Genomic DNA, 25,395 nt, shown 5'->3' with positions numbered 1-25,395 from the left:
TTTTTTTCCCCCCCCCAGACAGGGTTTCTCAGTTAGCCCTGAGTGTCCTGCAACTTAATCTGTAAAACAGACTGGCCGCAAACTCAGAAATCTGCCTGCTTCTGCCACTCAATTGCTTGTATTAAAGGCATGTGTCAATGCACCTGGCTATCCTTTAAAAAAAAATTTTAAGGGCCAATTAAAATTGCTCAAGGGCTGGAGGGATTACTTAAGTAATGTGCTTGCTGTGCAAGTATGAGGTGATTTCAGATCACTCATACCTACATAAAAAGCCAGGCACCACAGCACAGAACTATAACTCCAGACCTGGGGGGTAGTGGGGCATATGGATCCCTGAAACTCACTGGCTAGCCAATCTAGATTAAATGGCAAGCTTCAGGTTCAATGAGAGACCTTGCTTCAAAAATAATATGGAGAGCCATGGAGATATCCCATGTTGACCTCTGGCCCACACACAAACCTAGAAAGTATATGTGCAACCCCAACACACAAAATCATTAAAGTGTTTAAGCAAAAACATTATTTCTGTTTCCTTCTATTTATGCTGAGTTTTAAAATTAGGTCACTTCAAATGTTGACAATTTTACCAACTGAGCTACATTCCTAGCCTCTCAATTTGAATTTGAATTTAAAAGTCAAGACTGAAATGAATGCACACAGATTTTACTTTATTTTTCCCTTTGAGAGAGGGGGTTTCTTTGTATAGCTCTGGTTGTCCTGGAACTAGCTCCACAGGCCAGGCTGGCCTCAAACTTAAGAGATCCACCTGCCTACAGCCTCCTGAGTGCTGGATTAAAGATGTGCTAACATTTATCCTTTTTGTTTAGTTCCTAACATTTATCTTTTTTATACCACCTCCCAGGCAGATTTGAATATAAGAACAGAACCTATACTATAGTTAGGCAAGTCTATCCCAATAGAATCACAAATGTCCTTCAGCCTGGTAAAATGTCCAATCCTTAATAGGAGGCATGGCTAGTGACATTATGTAAAGGCAACAATTCCCAGGCTTCATTTACAACCTCCTTTGTACAACATGGACTTATCCCAGGCTCAGTATCTAACATTATCCTTTTTACATGTGTGATTGCTGCATGACAGTGTTAATGTGTAGGACATGGGACAACTTGCCAGAGTTAGTCCTCTACTTTCATCACGTGGGTCTCAAAGATCAAGGGTTCATATCTTTACCCACCTAATGATCCTGGTCCCCAAAGCAACTTCTAAACAATTAATTATATTTTAATGGGGGAGGGGAGATTTGCACATTAGTGCAGTGTGCCCATGGAGGCCACAAGAGGGCATAGGATTCCCTAAAGCTGTAGTCAAAGCTCAGGTCCTTTACAAGAGGGGTCAGTCTCTCCAGTTCCACAGTTAATTCTTTAATTCTGAGCTCTGCTAATCAGAGTTTAAATGGTTTGGGTGGGTGGGTGGGTGGGTGGCTGGCTGGGAATCACAACTTAGCAAAGAAGCTGCATAAGGCCCAAACTGAGCAAAACCAATTTAGGTGACTGCCTTCAGCTTGCCTAAATGACTGAAAAAAAAATGAACAAACAAATCTATTAAACCCCAGGATGAAAAGAAGGAAGTTTCAGCTCTCCTCCAAAGTGTTCCTAAGAAAGGGTGTACATCATACCATCAGGGTATGATATCAATATTCTTTTTTTTTTTTTTGTCCTGACTACTGAGATTGTAATAGGAAGAGGAGGTTCCTAATTGATTGGCAAGGACTCTACCATTATACCTATACCTCCTGCCCCCAAATTCAGTAAATTATATTCTTTTTTCTAATTCTATATTTGTCAGGCATCTTTCTGATAATGTGGCTTCTCTTTTAGCTCAGTTAAAAAAGAGAGCATGGATTAAACCACACAAACACAAAAATATCTTAAATTCTTGTTAGATTATCTCAGTAAAAGTAAGTCAAGCATTTCCTTTGACACAGTCATTTTAATATGGCAAAGTAAAATAAACAACACTACAAATTTACTTGAATCAAAAGCCAAAACTCAAACTTCCTTCAGAGAAGCACTCATTTTTCTATTTCTATTGGAATTCTACTGACACATTCCTTTTATTATCAAAATTGCATTTTAACTACATTTGATTAAACCTTTTCTCTGTTTGTTTGGGTACTGAATTCTGAATCTCAAGCCATACTAAGTACCACCACCAGGCTACAGGCTTCTAGGTACTCGCAATAACAGCAGGCAAATTTAGAGCTCTGATGACTCATCATTATGACCGTCCACTGCAGGGTTTCACAAGACTTAGGTGCTTGCTTCAAGCTCACTCGTATTTCACACTGCCTCAGCCAGTTTACCTCTTACATGGCAGAATTCTCAAATTATCAAGTTAGCAATATGCAGACATTAAAAAAGGAAAGGAATTCTTGTGAGAGCCCAAGAGCTGCAGCCCTCCAAGTTAGATTCACTACTTAAAATCTAACAGTTGGTCCCAGTCCCAACAGCCCTGCTGAACATCCCCCATCCCTACTTCGATCTCCAGGAAAAATCAGAAATAATTTCCATGGTCAGGTGTGGTGGCACACTGCAGAGGCAGAGGCAGGTGGCGCTCTGAGGAAGACAGCCTGCTCTACATGGTGAGACATGGTTACAAACAAACCGACACAGAGACATTTACTTACAAGGCAAAGTAAATGACTTCTGGGCTCTTACGAGATTAAAGTTCCTTCTCATACACAGGAAAGAAAAGCTATCTCAAAATATTACATTATCTCTAATACTTAAAAAAAAAAACAACAAAAAACAGAAAACTCTACACGCTAGAATCCTTGTCTTTCAATATTTTTATTTTTATTTTATCTTTTTAGATACAAAGGTACCCCTATGTATTTATGTCCATATTAGCAATATGATTCTCCACCACCCCTTAAAAAACCATATGGTGCCTGGCAACTGCATGCCAATCTCACAGATTACAAAAACATCAAGATGCAAGTTTCGTTCTCCAAGAGAGGGCTGCATTATTTTTAAATGGAGAACAAGGAGCCCTCGGGTGCGTGTCCAAGGTTAGGCCAAACATCAGCAGCTCTAACAGACTAGCGGTCCACTGGGTCGGGAGGGCTGTCACAACGCAAAGGCCAAGGTTCGTTTTCAGCAACGTCGGTAGGGGTATGGGGGGGGGAGTAAAAAAAAACAAACAAACACAAAACAACAACCCAACAGGCTGGGCGTGGCGGCACTTGCCTTTAATCCCATCACTCAGGAGGCCGAGGCAGGAGGATGTCTGCCAGCCTGGCCTACACAGCTCTGCGACGGTCGGGGCGACCCGAGGGTGTGGGCGCGCGCGCGCGTGTGCTGCGGTGGGGTGGGAAGTGACCGCCTGGCCTAAAGGACGAACCTCCCTTTCCCAGCGTGTTCCTCGGGGCTGGAGGTGAACGCCAGCCACCCGGGCCGCCGCAGTGGCTGCGCCACCTCCCCCGGGCAGCGGGCCAGGGCCTCTGGCGCAGCCAGCCGGGGCGACCCTCCGACCCCGGGAAACCCTCCGGTGACGCGAACGGCCGAGGCGGCCCGGAGGGGGCTAAGGGGCGACTCGGGTCCCGACGACGCCGGCGCCGGGGACGCGCCCCGCCAAGGCCCGCCGGCGCCCCGGCAGAAACGGCGCCTCGGCTCGAGCTGCCGGCCGCCACCGCCGACGGAACGCGGGGCCTGCGGGCCGCGACCCGAGCGGCGAAACCGCGGCGGCCCGGGGGCTGTCGCCGCCGGCTGAGGGGCGCCCCGCCAGCCAGCCCCGCGGACGCATCCCCGGCCGCCCGCGCCCCCAGCTCGCTCTCTCCTCAGACAGCTCCGCGCCACCCTGCCTGCCTCACCTCCGCAAAAGCAAAAGGCCTTCTGGCCGAGAAATGTCGCCAAACCGCCGTCGTTCCTCTCCAGCCGCTGCGACAAACACCGACAAAATGGCGTCCGCACCGTCACCCACAACCTCCTCAGGTGGATCTAGCGCCACCTACGCCGAGCAAGCGCGCATGCGTCACGGAGCCGCGTGCCCGCCCACAGAGCCTGCAAGGAGGCCGGGTCTGTGACGTCAGAACGGGGGTGGGGCTTGGTCGTCCACACTGTGGCTGCGGGGCCCCGGCCGCCCCTGTAGGACGGGCGTCTGTTCAGTTCTTAGGTGAAACTGGAGGGCCGCCCTGAATCTGTGGCTGCTGTCAGCCTCTTGAAGGGTTTTGCTAGGAGTAGCCGCGAGGCGCTCAACCTTTCAGTCACCTCAGTCCCAGGTCGAGCCACCAGAGTGCGGAGTCCCCAGACGCTCTGTGCTAGGGCAGCTCAGTGACCAAGTTATGTTAGTCGCCCAGCGCTTCCGCTCTAAACTGGATTTGAAGAAGTTTCCCTGAGTAGGTCTCTGAAGGCAAGCTTAGGTGCTTACCCTTTCGAGGCGTTCGCCGCTCAGCCAGCAAATCAAAAGGAATGGGTGTAATGATATATAAATTATACGCGGCTGTGAACGAACATTACAATGGGCAAGTTTGTGCCACGACTTCCGACAGTGTTCTTCCTGTTATGACCAAGGCATATTACAGCTACTCAACAGACATTTGTGGCCGGAAGACAATACTTCTAAGATATATATATATATATATATATATATATGAGACAGAGAGAGAATATACATATGCATATATATTTTAAAATAGATATTATATAACATAATATATAAATATGTATATTTTAAATTTCAGAGAATTGGGCTTTTGTGGTGCAAGCCCATAATCCCATCACTTAGGATTTAGGGGCTGGAGGATTAAAAATCTAGGTCATTATGGTTCTACATAGCAAGTTCAAGGCCAGCCTCGACTACATAAGATCAAAACTCAAAAAAACAAAGCTTTCTGAAAACCCAACACCATAAATACTGCCTAAGCCAGTAGGACTGAACTTCTGGTCCTTTTTCCCCCAAGAGCTGGGATCATAAATATGAGTTACCATGCCCACAATAATTAAATCCTCTATGACAACCACTTTATAGACAGTGTCTTTTAGTAATCTAGACAACCCTAAGAGGGTGATTGTTAACTCCTTGTTCTAATTACAGGTTGAACTGCTGGAAATGCCATTCAACCTCAGCCATGCTAGCTCCAGAGAGCTACTGTTTTTGTTGTCATACTGACTGCTTCATTCCATGTAACAAAGCTGAAAACAACTTACTTTTCTTAGTCCTTTAGAGGAAAATATCCTGAGTCCATCTTTTGGCAAAGGCCAAAAGGGTCTGTCTTAAAAAGCCACTTTTCAAGGTAGTTTGTCCCTGAAGCCCCCATGATGAAACAATGAATCATCTCTAGCAAAGATGATTAAAGGCTGCACCATGAGTCACAATGGCTCTCCCAGGCATCCCCACTGCCCAAGATGGACATTCCCTCAGTTTCCACCAGGATCCCTAACACTTCCTGAGGAGAAAGTCGAACAGCACACAAGTAACCAAGATTCAATCAAACACAACAGTGTTGAAAGCATCTCTAGTCCCAGTGTACTTTGCAGTGTGTATGTGAGGTGGGAGCGGAACAGGCAGGAAGTAACTGAATTCCGGCCATTTCCGAGGGAACACAGGACTGCCGTGGACTGCTCCTTTAATGACTTTCATCTGTCTCTCTTCTCTCCTTCCCCTCCTTCTCTCTCCTCTTCTACCCCATCTCACTTTTGATAGTCATTGTATAGCCAGAGCTGACCTGGAACTTATTTATCCCAAGCTTGCCTAGAACTCACAGACATCGTCCTGTCTCAGCCTCCTAATTGCTAGGATTACTGCTGTGAGCTATTAGGTCTGACCCATCAGTGATCGGGTCTCAGGGCCAGGTCACAGATGCATGTACCTTTTGGAAATAGCTGCCAGGGGAATTTAGTCAGCCTTCAGGACTCCTCAGGACACTGGCTCTGGAAATTACAGGAGATAAACCACTTACCAAAACTTTAAGTCATGCCCAAAAGTTTATGGAGAAGAAAGAATTCCTTGACAGACTTGGTAGTGGATTCTTAGAGTATCCATTCTCCCATCAGAGCAGAAAACTGGGAATTAAACTCAGAAAACTGGGAATTAAACTGAGGTCATTGACACTTTCACATGTCCCAGGATGGAGTTCCTGGGAATTAAATTAGTAGCTAAATGTTTTGTTAACCTCTTCAAGTTGATCACACATTACTCTATCACCCTGTCCCTACATTAATCTAATTAAATTAAAAAGTTAATTGAATATATCTAGAGACTATGCAGGGTTGGGGTGGTCTGTGAACCCATGCTACAGCACAAATTTGGCAGTAAGAGGAAGACTTGGAAAAGTCAGTTCTTTCCGTCCACAATGCCGGTCCTCAGGATCAAAATAAGATTGACAGTCTTGGTAGAAAGCATCCTTACTCACTGAGCCATCTCCTGCATCCCTCCTGTCAATTATTTTTAATTGAATAAAATCAATGGTGCTGGCTAAATTAAAAAAAAAAAAATCCCAAACACCAAGATCAGTGGTAGCCTAGAGCTGGAAAAGCAGCATGAGAGAGCTAGAAGGTGGAGAGTTGTGTGAAGGTTACCTTAGGCTATACAGTAAGTTCTGGGTCAACCAGGACTACATGGGACCCCACCGCACAAAAGAAAGCAACAAAATTCCGCTTAGTGAATTTTCTCAACGTTTAAAATGTATTGTTCTTTTCTCAGTTGGCAAAAGGCTTGCCCAGCATGCATGCTCCCAGAGGGACCATGGTATTGGAACTGAACAAACAAGAAGTAGGGAGACAGAGAGGGGGAGTCTGCAGGGTGGAGGTCTTTCCAGCCTGGCAATGAGGGAACCAGTGGAGGGTAGCTGCCCTATCACACTCTCAGCCAGCATGCACCTCACTAGGAAGGATTTGAAAGGTAAATGTAGGAGAGAAAAGCCAGGGAGGTCACCATCTTCTCACCAGACCCTGGGCAGCGCCTCTGTATAAGAACAGGACAAACGTTCACTCCTTGATCTTCCTGTTTGGCCTCAAGGACTCTAGTCCAGATCCTACAGGCTCAGCAGCAGGTGGAAACAGTTTCTTTAGCTCTTCCTCAGGCGGAGGTGATAGAGCCTCTGGGAAACCGCTCTGGACTTCCTGTGCCTCTCCCTTACCTGGGAGGTCAGCTTCCTCTTTAACTGCTTCCCAGTACTGCAGGAAGGCCCTGATGTTTTAGTCACTCCATGATTTGAGGGAAGGACCTGCAAAGGATGAAGGAATGTGATGAGTGCATTTTTGGGTCATGCACATCTGAGAACTTCTTAGGGACCCTTCCTGCATGCTGGCCAGCCAGACCTGGCCTTAGGCACCTTGGAAAGATTACGAAGATTCATTAGGAAGCACTTTGATTCAAAGTCAGAAAAGACCGGACTTTCATGGGACACTGGTTACCTAAGAAAGCTGTCCTGAAGTGGGGGATCACATCCAACTGGCCTCACTTTGAGCCTCTTGCAGCCTCTGGGCCTGGACATGTGAGATACTAGAACTGTTTTCACACACTAGGAATCTCCTAGTCACAGACTAGTGAATGGATTAGATAATTAACTCCTAGCTTCATTTGCAAAACAAGAAATTCTCTTTCCCCCCATATTTATTTATTAATTTATGTAATCACTTTACAGCCTGATCCCAGCCCCCTCCCTCTTTTCCTCCCAGTCCCACCCTCACGCTCCCCTTCCCCCATTCCCTTTTTCTTGGAGAAGGGGAGGCTTCTCCAGAGTACCAACCCACCCTGGAGGCTCAGGTCACAGCAGGACTAAGCACATCCTTTCCCACTGGGGCCTGACAAGGCCAGCTAGAGGGGAAAGATCCAGGCAGGTAGGCAACAGAGTCAGAGACAGCCCCTATGAGGGCCCACGTGCTGACCAAGCTACACATCTGCTACATATGTATAGGGGCTCTAGGCCGAGTCCGCCCATGCTCTTTGGCTGGTGATTAGTCTGTGTGAGCCCCCATGGGCCCAGATTAGTTGACTCTGTAGGTCTTCTTGTGGTGTCCTTGACCCCTCTGGTTCCCTCTATTCTTTCTCCCACTCTTCCAAAAAAATACCCAAGTTCAGCCTATTGTTTGGCTGTGGGTCTCTGCATCTGTTTCCATCAGCTGTTGGATGAAGCCTCTTAGAAGACAGTTATGCTAGGCTCCTGTCTGCAAGCATATGCCGAGTATCATTAATAGTGAAAGGGGTGGGCCCCAATTTGGGCTAACCATTGGTTTGGCATTCCCTCAATCTCTGCTTCATCTTTATCCCTACACTTCTGTATCGAAGACAAATTTTGGGTCAAAAGTTTTAAGGGTGGTTTGGTGTTCCCCTCCTTCTGCTGGAAGTCCCACCTGGCTACAGGAGGCGGCTACTTCAGGCTCCTTATCCTGGCTGTTAGGAGTCTCAGCTAAGATCACCCCCATAGACTCCCAGGAGCCCCCCTTGTCCCAAAGACGCCTCCCCACAAAATAATTTCTGTTCTTGCTCCCAGTCCTCACCCCCCAATCTCCCCACATCTGATCCCCACCTCCATTACCCTCTCCACCCCCTATCCAATGCAGTTCCTTCCCTCCATCTACTTAAGGTGTCAATTTTATTTCTTCTTCTGAGTGAGATTCAAGTATCCTTCCTTGGGCCCGTGGATTGTGCCTGGGCTATTGGTGTTGTATTCAGGAAGCTGTCTCCTGTGCAATGAGTTTAAGGCTGATCCCTACTTTTTTTTCAATTAGATTTAGTGTATCAAGCCAGGCATGGTGGCATGCCTTTAATCCCAGAACTCAGGGAGGCAGAGGCGGTGGATTTCTGGGAGTTCGAGACCAGCCTGATCTACAAAGCAAGTCCAGGATAGCCAAGGCTACACAGAGAAACCCTGTCTCAAAAAAAAAAAAAAAAAAAAAAAAAAAAAAAAAAAGATTTAGTGTATCCAATTTTATGTTGAGGTCTTTGATCCATTTGGACTTCAGTTTTGTACAGGCTAGTAAATATGGATCTGTTTGCATTCTTCTACATATTGACATCCAGTTAGACCAGCAATATTTGTTGAAGATGCTTTCTTTTTTCTATTGTATGGTTTTGGCTTCTTTATCAATAATCAGATGTTTGTAAGTGTGTGGGTTTATTTTGGGGTCTTCCATTGGATTCCACTGACCAACCTATCTGTTTTTATGCCAATGTTATGTGGTTTTTATTACTATTGTTCTGTAGTACAGCTTGAAAACAGGGATGGTGATATTTCCAGAAGGTTCTTTTATTGTACGGGACTGTTTTATATATCCTGTTTTCTTTTCCAGGCTGAGGATTGCTCTTTCAAGATCTGTAAAGAATTGTGTTGGTATTTTGATGGGATTTCATTCAATCTATAATTGCTTTTGGTAAAATGAGCATGGGAGACCTTTCCATCTTCTGATAGCTTCTTCAGGTTCTTTCTTCAAACACTTGAAGTTCTTGTCATACAGGTCTTTCACTTGTTTGGTTAGAGCTACACCAAGGTATTTTATGTTATTTGTGGCTATTGTGAATGATATTGTTTCTCTAATTTCTTTCATTTGTATAGAGGCGAGCTACTAATTTTTAAAATTAATTTTGTATGTAGTTACTTTGCTGAAGGTATTTATCAGCTGTAGGAGTCTCTGGTAGAGTCTTGGGGGTAACTTATATATACTGTCTATCATCTGGAAATAGCAATACTTTGCCCTCTTTCCAATTCCAATTTGTATCCCCTTGATTTCCTTTAATTGTCTTGTTGCTCTAGGTAGAACTTCAAATACTATAGTGAATACATAGGGAGAAAGTGGGAAGCCTTGTCTTGTCCCTGATTTTAGTGAAATTTCTTTAAGTTTCTCTCCATTTAATTTGATGTTGGCTATCGGCTTGCTGTATATTGCCTTTACTGTGTTTAGGTATAATTCTTGTATCCCTGATCTCTCCAAGACTTTTAGCATGAAAGGGTGTTGGATTTTTTTCAAAGGCTTTTTCAGCATCTAATGAGATGATCATGTGATTTTTTTTTTTTTTCAGTTTGTTTACATGGTGGATCACATTGATAGATTTTCCCATGTTGAACCAGCTCTGTATCCCTGGGATGAAGCCTGCATTTTGCAAATGGTGCATGGCATTTTTGATGTGTTCTTGGATTCAGTTTTTGAGTATTTTATTGAGTGTTTTTGCATCAATGTTTATAATGGAGAGTGGTTTGAAGTTCTCTTTCTTTGTTGAGTGTCTGTGTTGTTTAAGTACTGTGGCCTCATAGAATGAGTTTGGCAATGTTCTTTCTGTTTCCATTTTGTGGAATAGTTAGAGGAGTATTGGCATTAGGTCTTCCTTGTAAGTCTGGTAGAATTCAGGGCTAAAATCATCTGGCCCAGGGCTTTGTTTGGTTGGGAGACTCTTAATGACTGCTTCTGTTTCCTTAGGGGATATAGCTATTTAAGTTGTTTACCTGATCTTGATTTAATATTGGTAAGTGGTATCTATCAAGAAAATAATCCATTTCATTTATATTTTCCAATTTTGTGGAGTACGGGTTTTTGAAGTATGACCTAATGATTCTTTGGATTTTCTCAGTCTCTGTTGTTATGCCCCCCTTTTCATTTCTGATTTCGTTAATTTGGATACTGTCTCTCTGCCTTTTGGTCAGTTTGGCTAAAGGTTCATACATTTATTTTGTTGATTTTTTTGCTTTTCTCAAAGAACCAGCTCTTGGTTTTGTTGATTCTTTGTAGTGTTATCTTTGTTTTTAATTTATTGATTTCAGCCTTGTGTTTGATTATTTCTTGCCACTGAGTGTGTTTGCTTCTTTTTGTCCTAGAGTTTTTAGGTGTGCTTTTAAATTGCTAGTATGAGATCTTTCCAATTTCTTTAGGAAGGTACTTAGTGCTATGAGCTTTCCTCTTAGCGCTGCTTTCATTCTGTCCCATAAGTTTGGGTATGTTGCACCTTCATTTTCACTCAATTTTAGAAAGTCTTTAATTTCGTTATTTCCTCCCTGACCCAGTGGTCATTGAGTAGAGGGTCATTCACCTTCCATGAGTTTGTAAGCCCTCTGTTGTTTCTGTTGCTGTTGAAGTCCAGCTTCAATCCATGATGGTCTGAAAATGCAAGATCTGGTTTCAATTTTCTTGTATCTGTTGAGATTTGCTTTGTGACCAACTATGTGGTCAGTTTTGGCAAAGGTTCTATGTGGTGCTGGGAAGAAGGTGTATTTTGCTTTGTGTTTGGATAGAATGTTCTGTAGATCTCTGTTAGGCTCATTTGATTCATAATGTTGGTTATTTTTAATTACTTCTCCGTTTAGTTTCTGTCTCAATGACCGTTGGTGAGAGTGGGGTATTGAAGTCCTCTATGATATGTGGGGCTTGATGTGTGATTTGAGCTTTAGTAATGTTTCTTTTATGAATGTGGGTGCCCTTGTATTTGGGGCATGTATGTTCAGAATTAAGATTTCTTATCGGATGGCTTTTTTTTTCCCCTTTGGTGAGTATGAAGTATCCTTCCCCATGTCTTTTGATTAATTTTGGTTGGAAGTCTATTTTATTAGACATTAAAATAGCTTGTTCCAGCTTGCTTATTGAGTCTATTTGCTTGGAAAACAAAGCCCTTTAGTCTGAGGTAATGTCTATCTTTGTTGCTGAGGTTTGTCTCCTGAATGCAGCAGAATGATGGATCCCGTTTTTGTATCCATTCTGTTAGCCTGTGTCTTTTTATTGGGGGAATTGAGTCCATTGGTGTTGAGAGATATTAATGGATCAGTGGATGGTTGGTGTTTGTTTGTTTGTTTGTTTTGAGACAGGGTTTCTCTGTGTAGCCTTGGCTGTCCTGGACTCTTTGTAGACCAGGCTGGCCTCCAAGTCACAGTCATCTGCCTGCTTCTGCTTCCCTGAGTGCTGGGATTACAGGCATGCGTCACCGCACCTGGGTGACTGATGATTGTTAGTTCCTGTTATTTTGATGTTGGTGGTATTAGAGAGAGTGTGTGTGTGTGTGTGTGTGTGTGTGTGTGTTTCCCTTCTTTTGTTGGTGTGGAATTATTTCCTGTGTTTTTTTTTTTTTTGGATGTAGTTAACCTCCTTGGGTTGGAGTTTTCCTTCTCATATGTTCTGTAGGGCTGGATTTGTGGCTAGATATTGTTTAAATTTTGTTTTGTCTTGGAATATCTTGTTTTCTCCATCTATGGTGATTGAAAGTTGTGCTGGTGATTGATAGTAGTCTGCATTGGCATCTGTCATCTTTTAGAGGCTGCAAGACATCTGTCCAGGCCCTTGTAGCTTTTAGAGTCTCTGTTGAAGTCTGGTGTGATTCTGATAGGTTTGCCTTTGTAAGTTATTTGGCCTTTTTCTCCTGCTGCTTTTAATATTTTTGTTCTGTAGATTTACTGTTTGCTTCTACTTCCATTTTCAGGTCTTGAGCAGCTGTATTCATTTCCTTTACCTGTTTAATTGTATTTTCCTGTATTTCTTTAAGGGCTTTATTCACTTCTTCTTTAAAGGCCTCTATCCTCTTCATAAGGTTGAATTTAAGGTAATGTTCTTGTGCTGTGGCTGTGTTAAGATGTCCTGGGCTTGCTGTAGTATGATGGCTAGGTTTTGGTAGTGTCACATTGCTCTGGCTTCTGTTTGTGTTCTTTCACTGGCCCTTAGCCATCTGGTTGTCTCTGACATTGGCAGGTATCAGGTAATGCATCCGAGTGTGGGCCAGAGAATGGGGCACAGGGGAGCAGGTGTGGTTTATCTCTGGTGGTCCCTGATGGCTGCAGACATCTGTCTGTCCTGGGTGGCCACAGGCCTCTGGGATGGAGGCTGAGCTGGTGGTCCCTGATGGCTGCTGGCCTCTGTCTTTCCTGGGTGGCCCAGTTTCTCTGGGGATGGAGGCTGAGCTATGGGTTGGAAGTGGGATGTATCAAAAGAAGGAATTCTTAATTTCTGATCTTCAGATGCTCATATTCAGACTGACTAAGGATCTTAGTAGTAAAGCTTAGTCAAGGAATAGCTCAGATCTATGTTCTTTGTACCCCTTTTTAGTGAGAATTTTGTTTTTTTTTAAATAAAAAAATACATCAATATTATGGGAATATGTTTTTGTTTTAATACCAAGTGTGGGATATGGGGCTGCTTCAGATTGTCCACAGCAGCTGCTGCCTCGTGCTCTAGTAGGGCATGATTTTGCCAGCTGCTGATAGTTTCTATGAGCATGTGACATTTGAAATTCTGGGGACTCTTCAGAGGATATATAAATGGTAGGGTCCTGAGAATTGGGGGCTGCTGGTTGAGTGGATGCTGTTGGTTGTGGTTTGTCAAGTAGTTGTGCACAAGAAACGACAAGAAGAAATTAGATATCCCGAAGGCAAAGATCAAACTTTCCCCAAGAAACTTCACACCGGTAATCAGCAAGAGGTAGTCTAATGATACTGTCACCCTCTTTCCTACCCCTGGCTTTACTCAGAGATTTTTTTTCTTTCTCTCATTCCTTTATTCTTTTTTTCCCACTCCTACCTAGTGTTACGGGGTTGAAAGGAAAGTCGAGGGGTGAAGAAGGGTGGAAGAAAGAAGAACCCACAAAGTATCCAAAAGTCCAGCTACACCCTTGGTTTAAAAGATGCCAAATGTATATGTAGCTCAGCTGGTAGAGAGATTGCCAACATGACTATGAGCCTGGGGCATGAAAGAAAGAAGGAAAAAAAATTAAAAGATTTCACAAAGTAAGATATTTTTTTAAAAAATTGAAAATAGATTTTTCTCTCATACCCACACCTCCTGAACAGTTTTCCCTCCCTCTACTCCACCCACATCTCTCTCCCTGAAATCCACTCCCCCTCCTTCTCACTTCAGAAAAGAACAGACTCCAAAGAGACAACCATTAAACATGACAAACAAACAAACAAACAAACAAACCAAAGACAAAACAAGAGACAGGGCAAAAGCCCTCACACTGAGTCTGGACAAGACAACCCAGCAAGAGGAAAAGAGTCTCAAGAACAGGAAAATGAGTAAAAGGAATACTAGTGTTATGCCAGGTTCACGGGACCCTCAGAGACCACCAGTAGATGACTCGATGCAATTGCAAGAGAGCTTTATTACTAGAGCGATCGAACTCGGGACCCAAGTCTCACTGGCACAGCAGTAGAGAAGTGGGACCCCAAGCTCTGAGTGAACAGGATTTTTAAATGAAAAGTCTGTGAGCCGGGGGTTTCCATGGCAGCAAGCAGAAGGGTACAAGCCTTGGCATTACAGAATTGGGTGAAGTTTAGCAGGGCAGGATGACCTTTTCTGAGGCACATAATCACAATGGCTAAGGCATATAATCACAATGGCTATTCTTCTAAACCATATCTGAAACATTGGGGAGAATTTTCCCACCCGATTCTCAACCATTGATTATTACCAGGGAGTTTGTCTCTATTTTCTATGAAGCATTTATTCTGTTATATTTCCTGGAGGCTGTTGCTAGGAGAGTTAACTTTGTTTTCTGCCAGGTGTACATTCTGTGATATTTCCTGGTACCTGAATTCAGTTCCCATTCAATATCTTTCTTTCAAAATGGAGTTATATTCAGGCTATCTTAAGCTCTTCACTAGCTCTCACAGTTAAGAGTCCCACAATACCACCAAGCTAACAGCCACAAATATACACAGAGAACCTGGAGCAGAACCCTGCAGGACCTGTGCTGCTGCTTCAGAGTCTGTGAGCCCATATGAGTCCTACTTAGTTTATTCCGTAGGCCTTGTTCTCATGATGAAAGATAGGGCAGTTTAAAGGGGGAAAGGACAGACAGACAGAAAGAAAAAAAACCACAAAAAACAGAAGACGAGGAAATAACTGGCCCATATGAATCAGCCTAAAACTTTAAAACTCAGGAAAGAGAGTCAGGGACATCAACAGTAGGACTTGTTAGGGGTGATTATGACACACAGGCCAGAAAATTGCTTAGCATGAAGATCATGGGTTTCCAAAGAAAGAAGAAAAGAATTATGCCTCTCTACTTGGAGGACTTAACACCCAGGCTTCATAGTTGGCCTTTAATTGTCCCTGGGCTTAAAATCCATATTAAAATTACTTAATGAGCCGCAACTTTGCTGCTATATAGAAACCAGCAGTTTTCCCTCTATTGTATCACATGATAATAGTGTATGATTACTGGCTGCAATTCTATCGACTGGGAGATCAAGGGAGGAGAGGCTGAAGTTGATAGTCACCTCTGCATAGAGTGGGTTGCAGGAGACGATTACATGAGATACTTCCCTCTTCCTGCCATCCAGAAAAACCTCAAACCAAGAAAACACAACCACAAACATAATGAGGCTTGCTTTTTTTCTACCCCAGAAAATTAAAGACTTGGGTTTCTGTTCAGGACAGTCACCCATGCTCTCCCATAGTAGCTGATATTTTAAGTGGACGGAATGGCAAAACCTTCCCCCACACACACTAGAAGAAGCAGCTGAGAGCTCCCAAAGAGGGGGAGGGCTCAGACACAGGCATTCCAGCTGTTAACGGTACTCAGAAAATGAACATAAAAGGGATCCGTGCCAGACCCAGGATTGGCAAGTTGGAGTACCTCTGTCATGGAAGACCATACTGCCCCACCACTCCTGCCTTTTTGATAGACCATGCATTCTGCTATTGCCAGATCTCCACTTCTTCCTTTGGTTCATTGTACCTCTCGGTAAAGAATTTGCCAGATCCTTCTGTTTCATTACTAGGAGTTAGCTACAATCTTAGAGATGACATATAGTTACAAAAAAAAACTGCCTAAAAATAATCTATAGGTCTCAGGTTTTTTTTTTTCTAAGAACACAGGAAAGGATGATGTCTAGCAAATATGATGAATTTTAAACCAGTCAGCCATGGCAGACCATATCTTTAATGCCAGGGGCCAGAACCGCGGCATAGAAATTGCTTCGAAACAGTGAGTTTAAGGATGGCAAAACCACTGTGAACAGATCCTTTCTCAAAAAAGAACTAGTTTGATTTGAACTAGTTGATTTCATTGTATTTACATACTTACTTTGATCCATACAATTGGGACTTCCTATGCAGCCTTAACATTCAAGAAAGCAGGGCCTTCCTCCTGCCTCAACCTCCTGAGAGAGGACTAAAGGCTGGTGGCTCAGCTCTTCTGATCCACCCTACACAACCAGGTTGTGATTCAATTACCATGTAGACCTTTATAAAGGGCCAAATCTCCACACACTGCTCAGTCTCCAGAACCCAGGGAAGAGAACCAAGCTCTCCTGCTGCAATCCACACTCTCTTTCAGCCACCAGGACTCACTGAACCCCGATTCCAAGACCTGTGGAGCAGATCAGACCTCTGGAGAACAATGCAGGTGATTTGGAGTGGTGTGTGTGTGTGTGTGTGTGTGTGTGTGTGTGTGTGTGTTTGTGTTTGGGGGTGGAAGCAGAGGACACCAACTGTCATGATGTGTTGAGGGTGTCTGGTGTGCCTGTCTTTCAGTTCCTCTCAGAAATGTTGTAGCCCAGTCTATGGGGTGTCTTTGTCATGTTTCCACTTATGGCAACGGTCCTTTTGTCACCGCTGAAATAGTTTCAGAAGACGAGATCTCGGCCCAATATCCAGCCTACAGACTCAAATGCCATGTCAAAGGAAGCTCCCTGACATTATCTATTATCTTGAAGATTGCTTTTCCACACACAATGCTTTCCTGCTACTACCTGTCTTTTCCACTGTTTTCCTGTTTTTGTACTACCTGTCTTTTCCATTGTTTCCCTGGTTTTGTGCCTTTTCAGCCAAGTGTACATTGTTTGATATTTCCTGGTACCTGAATTCAGCTCCCAGTAGAGTTGACTGTTTATTTCCAAATGGAGTTATACCAAGACAAACTTAAAATCTTTAAGAACAGTATGTGCTGAACTCAGAAATCTACTTCCTTTTGCCTAACAAGAAATGGGCTCAAAGGCTTGTGTCCTACAGGCCAGCTATGCCATGAAGTGAGTTTCCTGGGCAGCCCCCTGGGCCCATCCTGATATGTGTATGATCTCTGCTTTTGTGGACAGCCATGTTTGGGTCAGGGTTCAGGCTACAGCTCTGGGATGTGTTGCTGTGTAATGCCTGTGTTAAGGCTGAAGTCTTTGGGGATGTTCATGGTCTAGGCTGCTGCCTGAAGCTATGTGGATGGGAGGGCCCAGCACTGCCACCTGAGACCATGTTCCTGTCCTCTGCCTGTGGGGCTGCCAAAGGCTATGCTAGCATCCAAGGTCCTTGCTGCAGCAGAGAGCCTGGTTGATGTTCATGATCTGTGTGGCCACTGGAGACCCTGCTGTGGTGTGTGGTAATGGCTGACTCCTCACTGCATGGGTATGTCCATGGTCAGTGCTACCACTGACTATAGGGGAGGAAGCTACTTTTGCAGCTGTAGGATGACTGCAGACTCACAGTTGACAAAGAACAACACAGAAAGCTACTGTGATGACTCAACTTATACCCTTAAGAATGTAACAGCCTGGTAAAGAGAGCCACCAAAGAGAACCCAAAAACTTTTGCTAAGGATGCAGAAGCCTAACCCCCCATAACTGATGACTTCTGGCAGGGGTGCAGGTGTGGAAGGACACCGTTTTCGTTGAGGGGGTAGGCACTGGGAGTTGGACCATTCTCCACTGAGAATATGGACAATCCAGAGGGGACTTGTACGATTTCTCCTTTGTCTTTTGGAGGGAGAATTCAAGAGTGTGTGTGTGTGTGGGGTAACACCTTAAAGAAATTGAAGGTTTCAGTTAGCTTGAATATACTTCCATTTTGAAATAAAGATCTTGACTTGGAACTGAATCCAGGTACCAGGAAATATCACAGAATGTACACCTGGCAGAAAACAAAGTTAATTCTCCTAGCAACAGCCTCCAGGAAATAGAACAGAATAAATGCTTCATAGAAAATAGAGACAAACTCCCTGGCAATAATCAATTGGAATAGGTTGAAAATAGGGTTTGAAAATTCTCCCCAACATTTCAGATATGGTGTAAAAAAATAGCCATTGTGATTATATGCCTTAGCCATTGTGATTATGTGCCATAGCCATTGTGATTGTGTGCCTCAGAAAAGGTCACCCGGCCCTGCTAAACTTCACCCAATTATGTAACGCCAAGACCTGTGCCCCCCTGCTTGCTGCCATGGAAACCCCCTGATCACAGACTTTTCCTTTAAAAATCCTGTTCACTCAGAGCTTGGGGTCCCACTTCTCTACTGCTGCATCAGAGAGACTTGGGTCCTGAGTTCGATCACTCTCATAATCAAGCTCTCTTGCAATTGCAAAAAGTCGTCTTCTGGTGGTCTCTGAGGGTCCTGTGAACCTGGCATTGCATTTGGAGGCTCGTCCATCCAGGATGCCTCAAGACCTCTAGAATTCTCAGCCCGCAGAGCTTAATCCTATGGATAAATGTCTTCTATGTTGTCTGTCTTCTTTAAATGTTTTTTTGGTTTTTTTTTTTTTTTTGCCTTTATTTTTTGTTTCTTATCTGAAAAGTCTCGAGGTGCTTATGGTAGTGGCCAGATGTAGGTATGACAGACTTGTCAGAGCCTAGACTGTGGGAGGCTTCAAAAGATGTCTTTTAGCCCTGTAATTTCTGCCTCCTCGGAACTCCTGGTATAGGGGGACCAAAGTGAGGATTTGTTTCTGCCTCCTTGTAATTCCTGGGATAGGGGAACCAGAGAGAGGATCAATTTTCTGGAACTTCTGTGGCAGAGAAGTCCAGGTTTTATGTTTTACTTGGTTTCTGTGTGTGATTGTTTTTTTCTTGGTGTTGTGCACGGAGTTCCTGTTTAATTTTTGTTATTAATTGTTTGTGTTTTTGTGTCTACTTGAGAGTGCTTGATTCTACTTCTTTTCAAAACTGTGACTATTTTTGTTTCTTTGATTTCAGTTTTATCCGGGATATTAGCCCAGGTATAGGCTATGAGTTGTTGCCTTTAGTTTCATTTTTGTCTGAGATGGCCGGTTTTTTTTTTCTTTTTGTATGTGTGTGTGTGTGTACGAGTGATTTACTATTTGTTGAAATTGTTCTCCTTACTTCTTCTGTGTTCTCTTGAATTCTCTTGATCAATAGATTGGCTGACGATATGGGACAGAATACTTCCAAACCTCTTCATTTGGTTCTGACTCATTTTGGAGAGGTTAAAGCTAGGGCTCAGGGTCTTTCAGTTGATGTGAGGAAAGGAAAAATGATGATTTTCTGCAGCTCTGAATGGCCCACCTTCAATGTGGGCTGGCCACCAGAAGGAACCTTCCACCTTCCCACCGTCTTAGCGGTGGGATATAGAGTCTTTCAGAAAGCATGTGGGCACCCAGACCAGGTGCCATATGTTGTACTTTGGAAGGACCTGTTGACTCATCCATCTCTATGGATTAAGCCTTTTCTGATCCCCACTAAATATTCTCGTTCCATAGGATCTCCAAAACCAGAGGTCACTGCTCTGGTGACTGAGACCAAGAAAAAGGATCCCAAAGGTGCCCCTTCAACTCCCTCTGCTCTCCTTTACCCTGTTTTGCAGGATGAAACTCCAGAGGAAGCCATTTTTAAACTGTCTCCATATAGACCTCCTCTCACCCCTCACTCCCTCAACATGGGACACTTTAGCCAAGTCTGGACCACCATCTGGCCCGCCACAGAGGACCCAGAGATGCCAGGCAGTCCCTCCCTCTGGAGTGACAGAGGCAGATTCCATAGACCTTCCCCTATGGGCCAAGGACCACCACATGATAATGGCAATCAACCTCTCCATTATTGGCCTTTTGCCACGTCAGATCTTTATAAGTGGAGAACTCAGAATGCCAAGTTCTCTGACAATCCCAGAGATTTGATTGATCTCTTTGAAACTTCTTTTCACCCACCAGCCCACCCGGGATGATTGCCAATAGCTTTTACAGGTTTTGTTTACCACAGAGGAGTGGGGACATATTATTTCAGAGATGTGCAAAAATGTCCCAGACACTACAAGAATTTTTACTACAGATCCTATATTGATGATTACTTTCCCCATGAGAGGCCCAATTGGGATTACACATGGTTGCAGGTAGGGAATGTCTCCTAGTCTATTATCAGGCTCTGTTGGCAGGTATCAAGGTGGCGGCAAGAGAGCCCACTAATTTGGGCAAGAGCTGCAGAAACAGGAAAGACTAGGCCAGCATTTGTGTCGAAGGCAAGTCAGAATATAGCTAAGTTTATTGGGGTAGATTGGAGACCACATTGTGCATATAGGCCCCAAAGATCAGGACAGGTAGAGAACATTAAAAGAGAGCTTAACGAAATTGACCTTGGACACTGGAACTGACTGGGTGATGCTCCTCTCCATTTCCCTTTATAGGGTTAGGAATTCCCCTTACCAGCTGGGTTTAATTCCCTTTGAAGTTATATATGGAATGCCAGCCCCTATAGTACCCAACCTTAAGACTGATACTACTGCTGAAATGGATAAAACAGGTTTTGAGAAATGTTGAAGGCTTCTGTGCAAGCAGACAGCTCTTAAAGGGGCAACAGAATTTCATCATGCTAAACACATATATACAATATGTATATTTGACCCAAAAGCCAGAGGTTTTACTATGATATCTTCAATATTTGCCATTTTTGAGGTAGACTTTGATACAGGAGTTAGAAATATTTTAAATCTATCTTTTTTTCTAGTTACTTTCTTAAGAGAAATCCAAGCATCCAGAGTTCAGCACTGAAGCCATTAATGTATTTCTGCCTAACTTCCCAATGTAACATGGAGATGGGGACTAAGAATAAATGCTAAGAAGATCTGACAAAAAGTGGCCCAGCTCTAATGGTGGCTGATTACCAACATCTGTATCCACAGTTAAAATGTTAGAGTTTCAGATCATGGATACACACATAAATTGTTGCTCATTCCATTGTAGGCAGTTTTACCTGTTATTCACAAAATGTTTTAGGAAATCAAAGAGTCATGAGACCTGAATTTGACATAGCTCAAACAGATCTCAGATGAGTTTTTCCCTGGTCTTAGAAATCCTCATTTTTCCCATTTATTAGACAAATTTTAATTTCTGTTTCTAGTTTAAATTTGTCTCAGCAGATTTTCACATGGTTGAGGCTCCAAGCTGAGATCTGAACTTCCTGGAAGCTGACATGATTGCTAACTGCCTCTTCGGATGGACCACCTAACCAGACACTGCTGAGGACTGCCCCATTACCCAGCCTTTGGCTGGCATTTCAGCCTTCCTAGCCCCTTATGGCAACGGTCCTTTTGTCACCGCTGAAATAGTTTCAGAAGACGAGACCTCGGCCCAATATCCAGCCTACAGACTCAAATGCCATGTCAAAGGAAGCTCCCTGACATTATCTATTATCTTGAAGATTGCTTTTCCACACACAATGCTTTCCTGCTACTACCTGTCTTTTCCACTGTTTTCCTGTTTTTGTACTACCTGTCTTTTCCACTGTTTCCCTGTTTTTGTGCCTTTTGGTAAAGATATTGCCAGACTCCTCTTGTTCTAAATAATTATGAAAATACCTCCATTCTCTTTTACCAATAAAGACTCAGGAGGCAGCTGCTGGGGTGCAAACGTGGTAGCTCAGAGACACAGAGAAACCACCCAGCTGACCTTCCTTCTCTGCTGAGGATGAATAGAAAAAACTCAAAAGCTCACTACTATGAAGACAGTCAAGGAGGAAAAACCCAAAAAGCAAGCCCCAAAAGCAAGGGAATTGAGGACCTGAACCCTAATCCAAGACCCCCAATTCAGGGAACTGAGTTGCTGAAGCCTAATCTAATGTCAGAGGTTGAGGTAAAGCCCCTTCTTCTCTAAGCTGTCTTAATATCCCCCCCAAAAAAGTGACTTTTACAACCTAAACCTGTCAACAGGTGTCTTGCTCTGAAAGTTGACTTAAGGTTAGATCCAGCAGACAGAGATCTCTAGAACCTAATTTTATTAGATCGGATATACAGAGAGCTCTTGGATTCAAGGTGTGTGCTAGGGCTAGATAAGCCACACACTTACAAACTGTTTACAAGAACAAAAAGATTTTGGATTAAAGGTGTGTGTTATGATTCAACCAAACAGGAAAGAGAGTTTTGGAATTCAAAATTTTGGGGTTCAAATGGGACCAAATATTGTACAAGAGACTTGACTTCCCCAATTTCTATGCTTTGGCTACTAGCTTAGAGATTCTTCTTCTTCTTTATTAATTAATTAATTAATTTTTTTGTGAAGACAGCCTTTCACTGTGAACCAGATGCCCTGCTCTCCTGGACTCCATGTGTAGACCAGTCTGGCCTCAAACTCACAGAGGTTCAGCTGACTCAGCCTTCTGAGTGCTGGGATTAAAAGCATGGGTGACCACGCCCAGCTGAGAGACCATTGACAAAATAACAGACTGAAAGCATTCTGTAGGTCTCAGGTTGTCTTTCAAAGTTCAGAAGAAGGAAAGATGTCTAACAAGTATGTTCAGTTTTAAATTGGCCAGCCATGGCAGCCCATATCTTTAATCTAGGAGCCAGAACCACGGCAAAGACTGTTGCTTTGAAATACTGAGTTCCAGGATGGCCAGGCCTCTGTCAATAGACCCTGTCTCAAAAAGGGAATTTGAACTAGTTGAGGTCATTGCTTGTACATCCTTGCTTTGATCTATACAATTGGGTCTAACTACACAGCCTTAACTAAATTCAAGAAAGCAGGGCCTTCCTCCTGCCTCAGCCTCCTGAGAGGGGACTTAAGGCTGGTGGCTCAGCTCTTCTGATCCACCCTACACAACCAGGTTGTGATTCAATTACCATGTAGAGCTTTATAAAGAGCCAGTTCTCCACACAATGCTGAGTCTCCAGAAGCCCAGGGAAGAGAACACAGCTCTACCTCCTCACTCCACACTCTCAGCCACCAGGACTCACTGAGCCTCAGTTCCAAGACCCTGTGGAGCAGATCAGACCTCAGGACAGTAATGCAGGTGACTTGGAGTGGTGTGTGTGTGTGTGTGTGTGTGTGTGTGTGTGTGTGTGTCTGTGTTTTTTGGGGGTGGGAGCAGAGGACACCAACTGTCATGACGTGTTGAGGGTGTCTGGTGTGCCTGTCTTTCAGTTCCTCTCAGAAATGTTGTAGCTCAGTCTATGGGGTGTCTCTGGCATGTGTCTCCTCCCTTCCATGGGAACATGACATCAGTCGGTTTCCATTCAGGGAGCCCCATGGAAGGTGTTGTGGACTGTGTTCAGAGCCATGACAACTTGGCAAGACTTGGTTAACTACCATGATCATGAACCTGCCTCCAGGATTCATTTCCACAGGGCTCTCCTCCAGCATTCATGGGAGGCCTTCCGTGCTTCCCATATGGGAAGATTTCCCATAGGTGACAGAGAGGAATCCTTTGTATTCATGATGCTGGCTCCAGCATCCACTCACAGCTAAGAGACCGAGACTCCTCTAGCAGGAAAAGGGCTTTAATATTTTCTTTATTCACTTTTCAACAGACACAAGAAAACCAAGGTGAACATTTGACAAACATCCCCAAGGAATCCCAAGTGGGATGGAGTGAGAAGAATGCAAAACAAAGGCCCTCAGGTATTCAGAGGCAACTCTGAGCAAAAACCCAAAATCCTCTAGCATGCTTCATTTTTTGAGACATCCCGCCTTAGGCAAGATCCCAGATGTGAACACCTCTACCATGTGCCACAAGGACAGACTTGTGGTCGGGGTGAGGGGGTGTCCCTGCTTTCTGTTCTTCTTGCATGAGAGCCAAAGTCTCAGAGCCTGTGTGTACCACCAGGGGAGGGAGGTGGGTAGAATCTAGTTAATGACAGCATTCCCAGGTAGCACTAGTCCTATGTGAGCCCTTTCAGTTCTGCAATACATTTTCTACAACTGAGGACACCCGCAGTTGCAAATGAGTGTCCTCAAGGCTGTGGAGAGCAGGTTAGAGGGTAATCCTGGGCTAGCAAGCAAGTGTTCTGTCGTAAACGGTAATTAATATTTACTATTGGTTTATCTTCTGGTAATGCTGCTGTTAATCCTAAACTGTATAACCAACTCACCACACAGAGACTGGGTTTTTAGTTAACCTAGAACACAATGCTGGGCAATATTGACTCCCTCCTAAACTTTCAAGCCCTCAGTTGCCTAACATTTAGATTTCCCACATTATACTTGCTTTTTGTAATCTTAGGTTTGGTTCATGCTCCACCTCCTCCAAGATCTCTCTCCCAGAACTGTTCTCCTTGCTCTCCCCCTCTCTCTCCTCCCACTCCTTTCCTGCCTTCTGGCTCCTCCCCTCTTTTCTGTCCTCTGGCTCCTCCCTGCTCCACATTGTATCTAGTTGCTTTACTTTGTCTTGTTTACACAAGAGTGAGTTGAGACAGGATGCTTATAAAGAGTATCACAATGAAATATCTGGATTGAAACCAGAGAGTTGGGGATGGGGAAATCAGCATTTGAATTAACAAGGGTAAGGCATATATACATTTTAAAAGAACATTATACCAACAGTGTTCCTAATGTCTTGGTGACTGAATGAGTTGCCTTTGCAATCAGAGTGCAGGAAGCACCCCTCAGTTAAGGTGTATAATTGGGTGGCAGCAAAGTCACTCATCACAGCCCTGTGTCCCTTGCAGGTCCTTCCAGTAGCTCATGGACAGACTCTGAAATCAGGGTCTTCCTGCTGGAGTGGGAAGGAGTTGAACAGCAAGTTGGCCACCCAGGCAAGAAGGTGCACAAGAAGACCAGGGCTCTGTGCCAGCGCCTCTCTCAGTGGGGCCTGAAGAAGAGCTGGACCAGTTGCTTCTACTTGCTGCTGAGCCTGCAGGATCTGCACAGGATTCTTTGTACTGAGAGACCAAGGGTGGAGCCCTTGTTTTCTCCCTATAAGGAGGCCCTGTACAGAATCCTGGGCCCCCGTGTGCAGGAAAGCCCTGTCCCAGGTGAGTCTCTTCTGTGTTCATTCCCCTTTCAAGCCCCAGAGAGGGCAGCCTGAGCTGGCCTGTCCTCCATGAGCATAGAGCAGAGTCCACCCTGTAGGGAATCCCCATTCCCACAGGCTTCCTTGGCAGAGAGCAAAAGCCAAGGTCTGTCTTGTCTGTTGGTGTCCTTTCTACTGTCAGCCCAAGGGAGTGGAAATTGGACATGTTCAGGGTGGACTCAGACCCACGGGACAGACCATGGTCTACCAGGACTCAGGGAGAGTGAGGATGCCATGCTTAGGAGCTCTGTTTCTTCTTCCTCTCAGGTCCTCTCTGTGATGGGTCTGGTGACCCCCATCTCTCCATGTATTGTCAACCTCCCTGGAACCAGCCTTGGGACCATGGTGTCCCTGTTCCTAGTGCAGAGCTTCAAGGGAACCCAGTGCCCATGATGTCCCAGGAGGATTCCCTGTTTTCCAGATGGAAGCCCTGGAACCCCGACTACCGTCTTCCAGCTCCACACCTGCATCCTGCCTCTGTGCCAGGAGAGTCAAGCTTCCAGCAGCCCTGGTCCACTGCAGAATAA

At 44.4% G+C, this 25,395-nt stretch overlaps 2 protein-coding genes across 3 annotated transcripts in view; one reads left to right on the top strand and one right to left on the bottom strand.

Annotated features, from left to right (window-relative positions):
- The window catches only part of Clk4 (CDC like kinase 4), a 17,411-nt gene extending 13,462 nt beyond the window's left edge, over nt 1-3,949 (bottom strand). For both annotated transcript variants that reach the window (XM_055602801.1, XM_055602802.1), the window contains exon 1: nt 3,833-3,949. The gene's annotated coding sequence lies outside the window, so the exon portion shown is untranslated. The remainder of the gene's footprint in view (nt 1-3,832) is intronic.
- On the top strand, nt 3,866-25,395 carry Msantd5 (Myb/SANT DNA binding domain containing 5). Its single transcript, XM_055602832.1, has 4 exons — nt 3,866-4,024; nt 23,388-23,478; nt 24,525-24,830; nt 25,136-25,395. The coding sequence occupies exons 1-4, from the start codon at nt 3,866-3,868 to the stop codon at nt 25,393-25,395; spliced, it is 816 nt and encodes a 271-aa protein (XP_055458807.1).

This window comes from Psammomys obesus, unplaced genomic scaffold (genome assembly GCF_907164565.1).
Source record: "Psammomys obesus unplaced genomic scaffold, mPsaObe1.curated_primary_1811, whole genome shotgun sequence".
Taxonomy (NCBI): Eukaryota; Metazoa; Chordata; class Mammalia; order Rodentia; family Muridae; genus Psammomys; species Psammomys obesus.
This window is presented reverse-complemented; position numbering and strand designations above follow the sequence as displayed.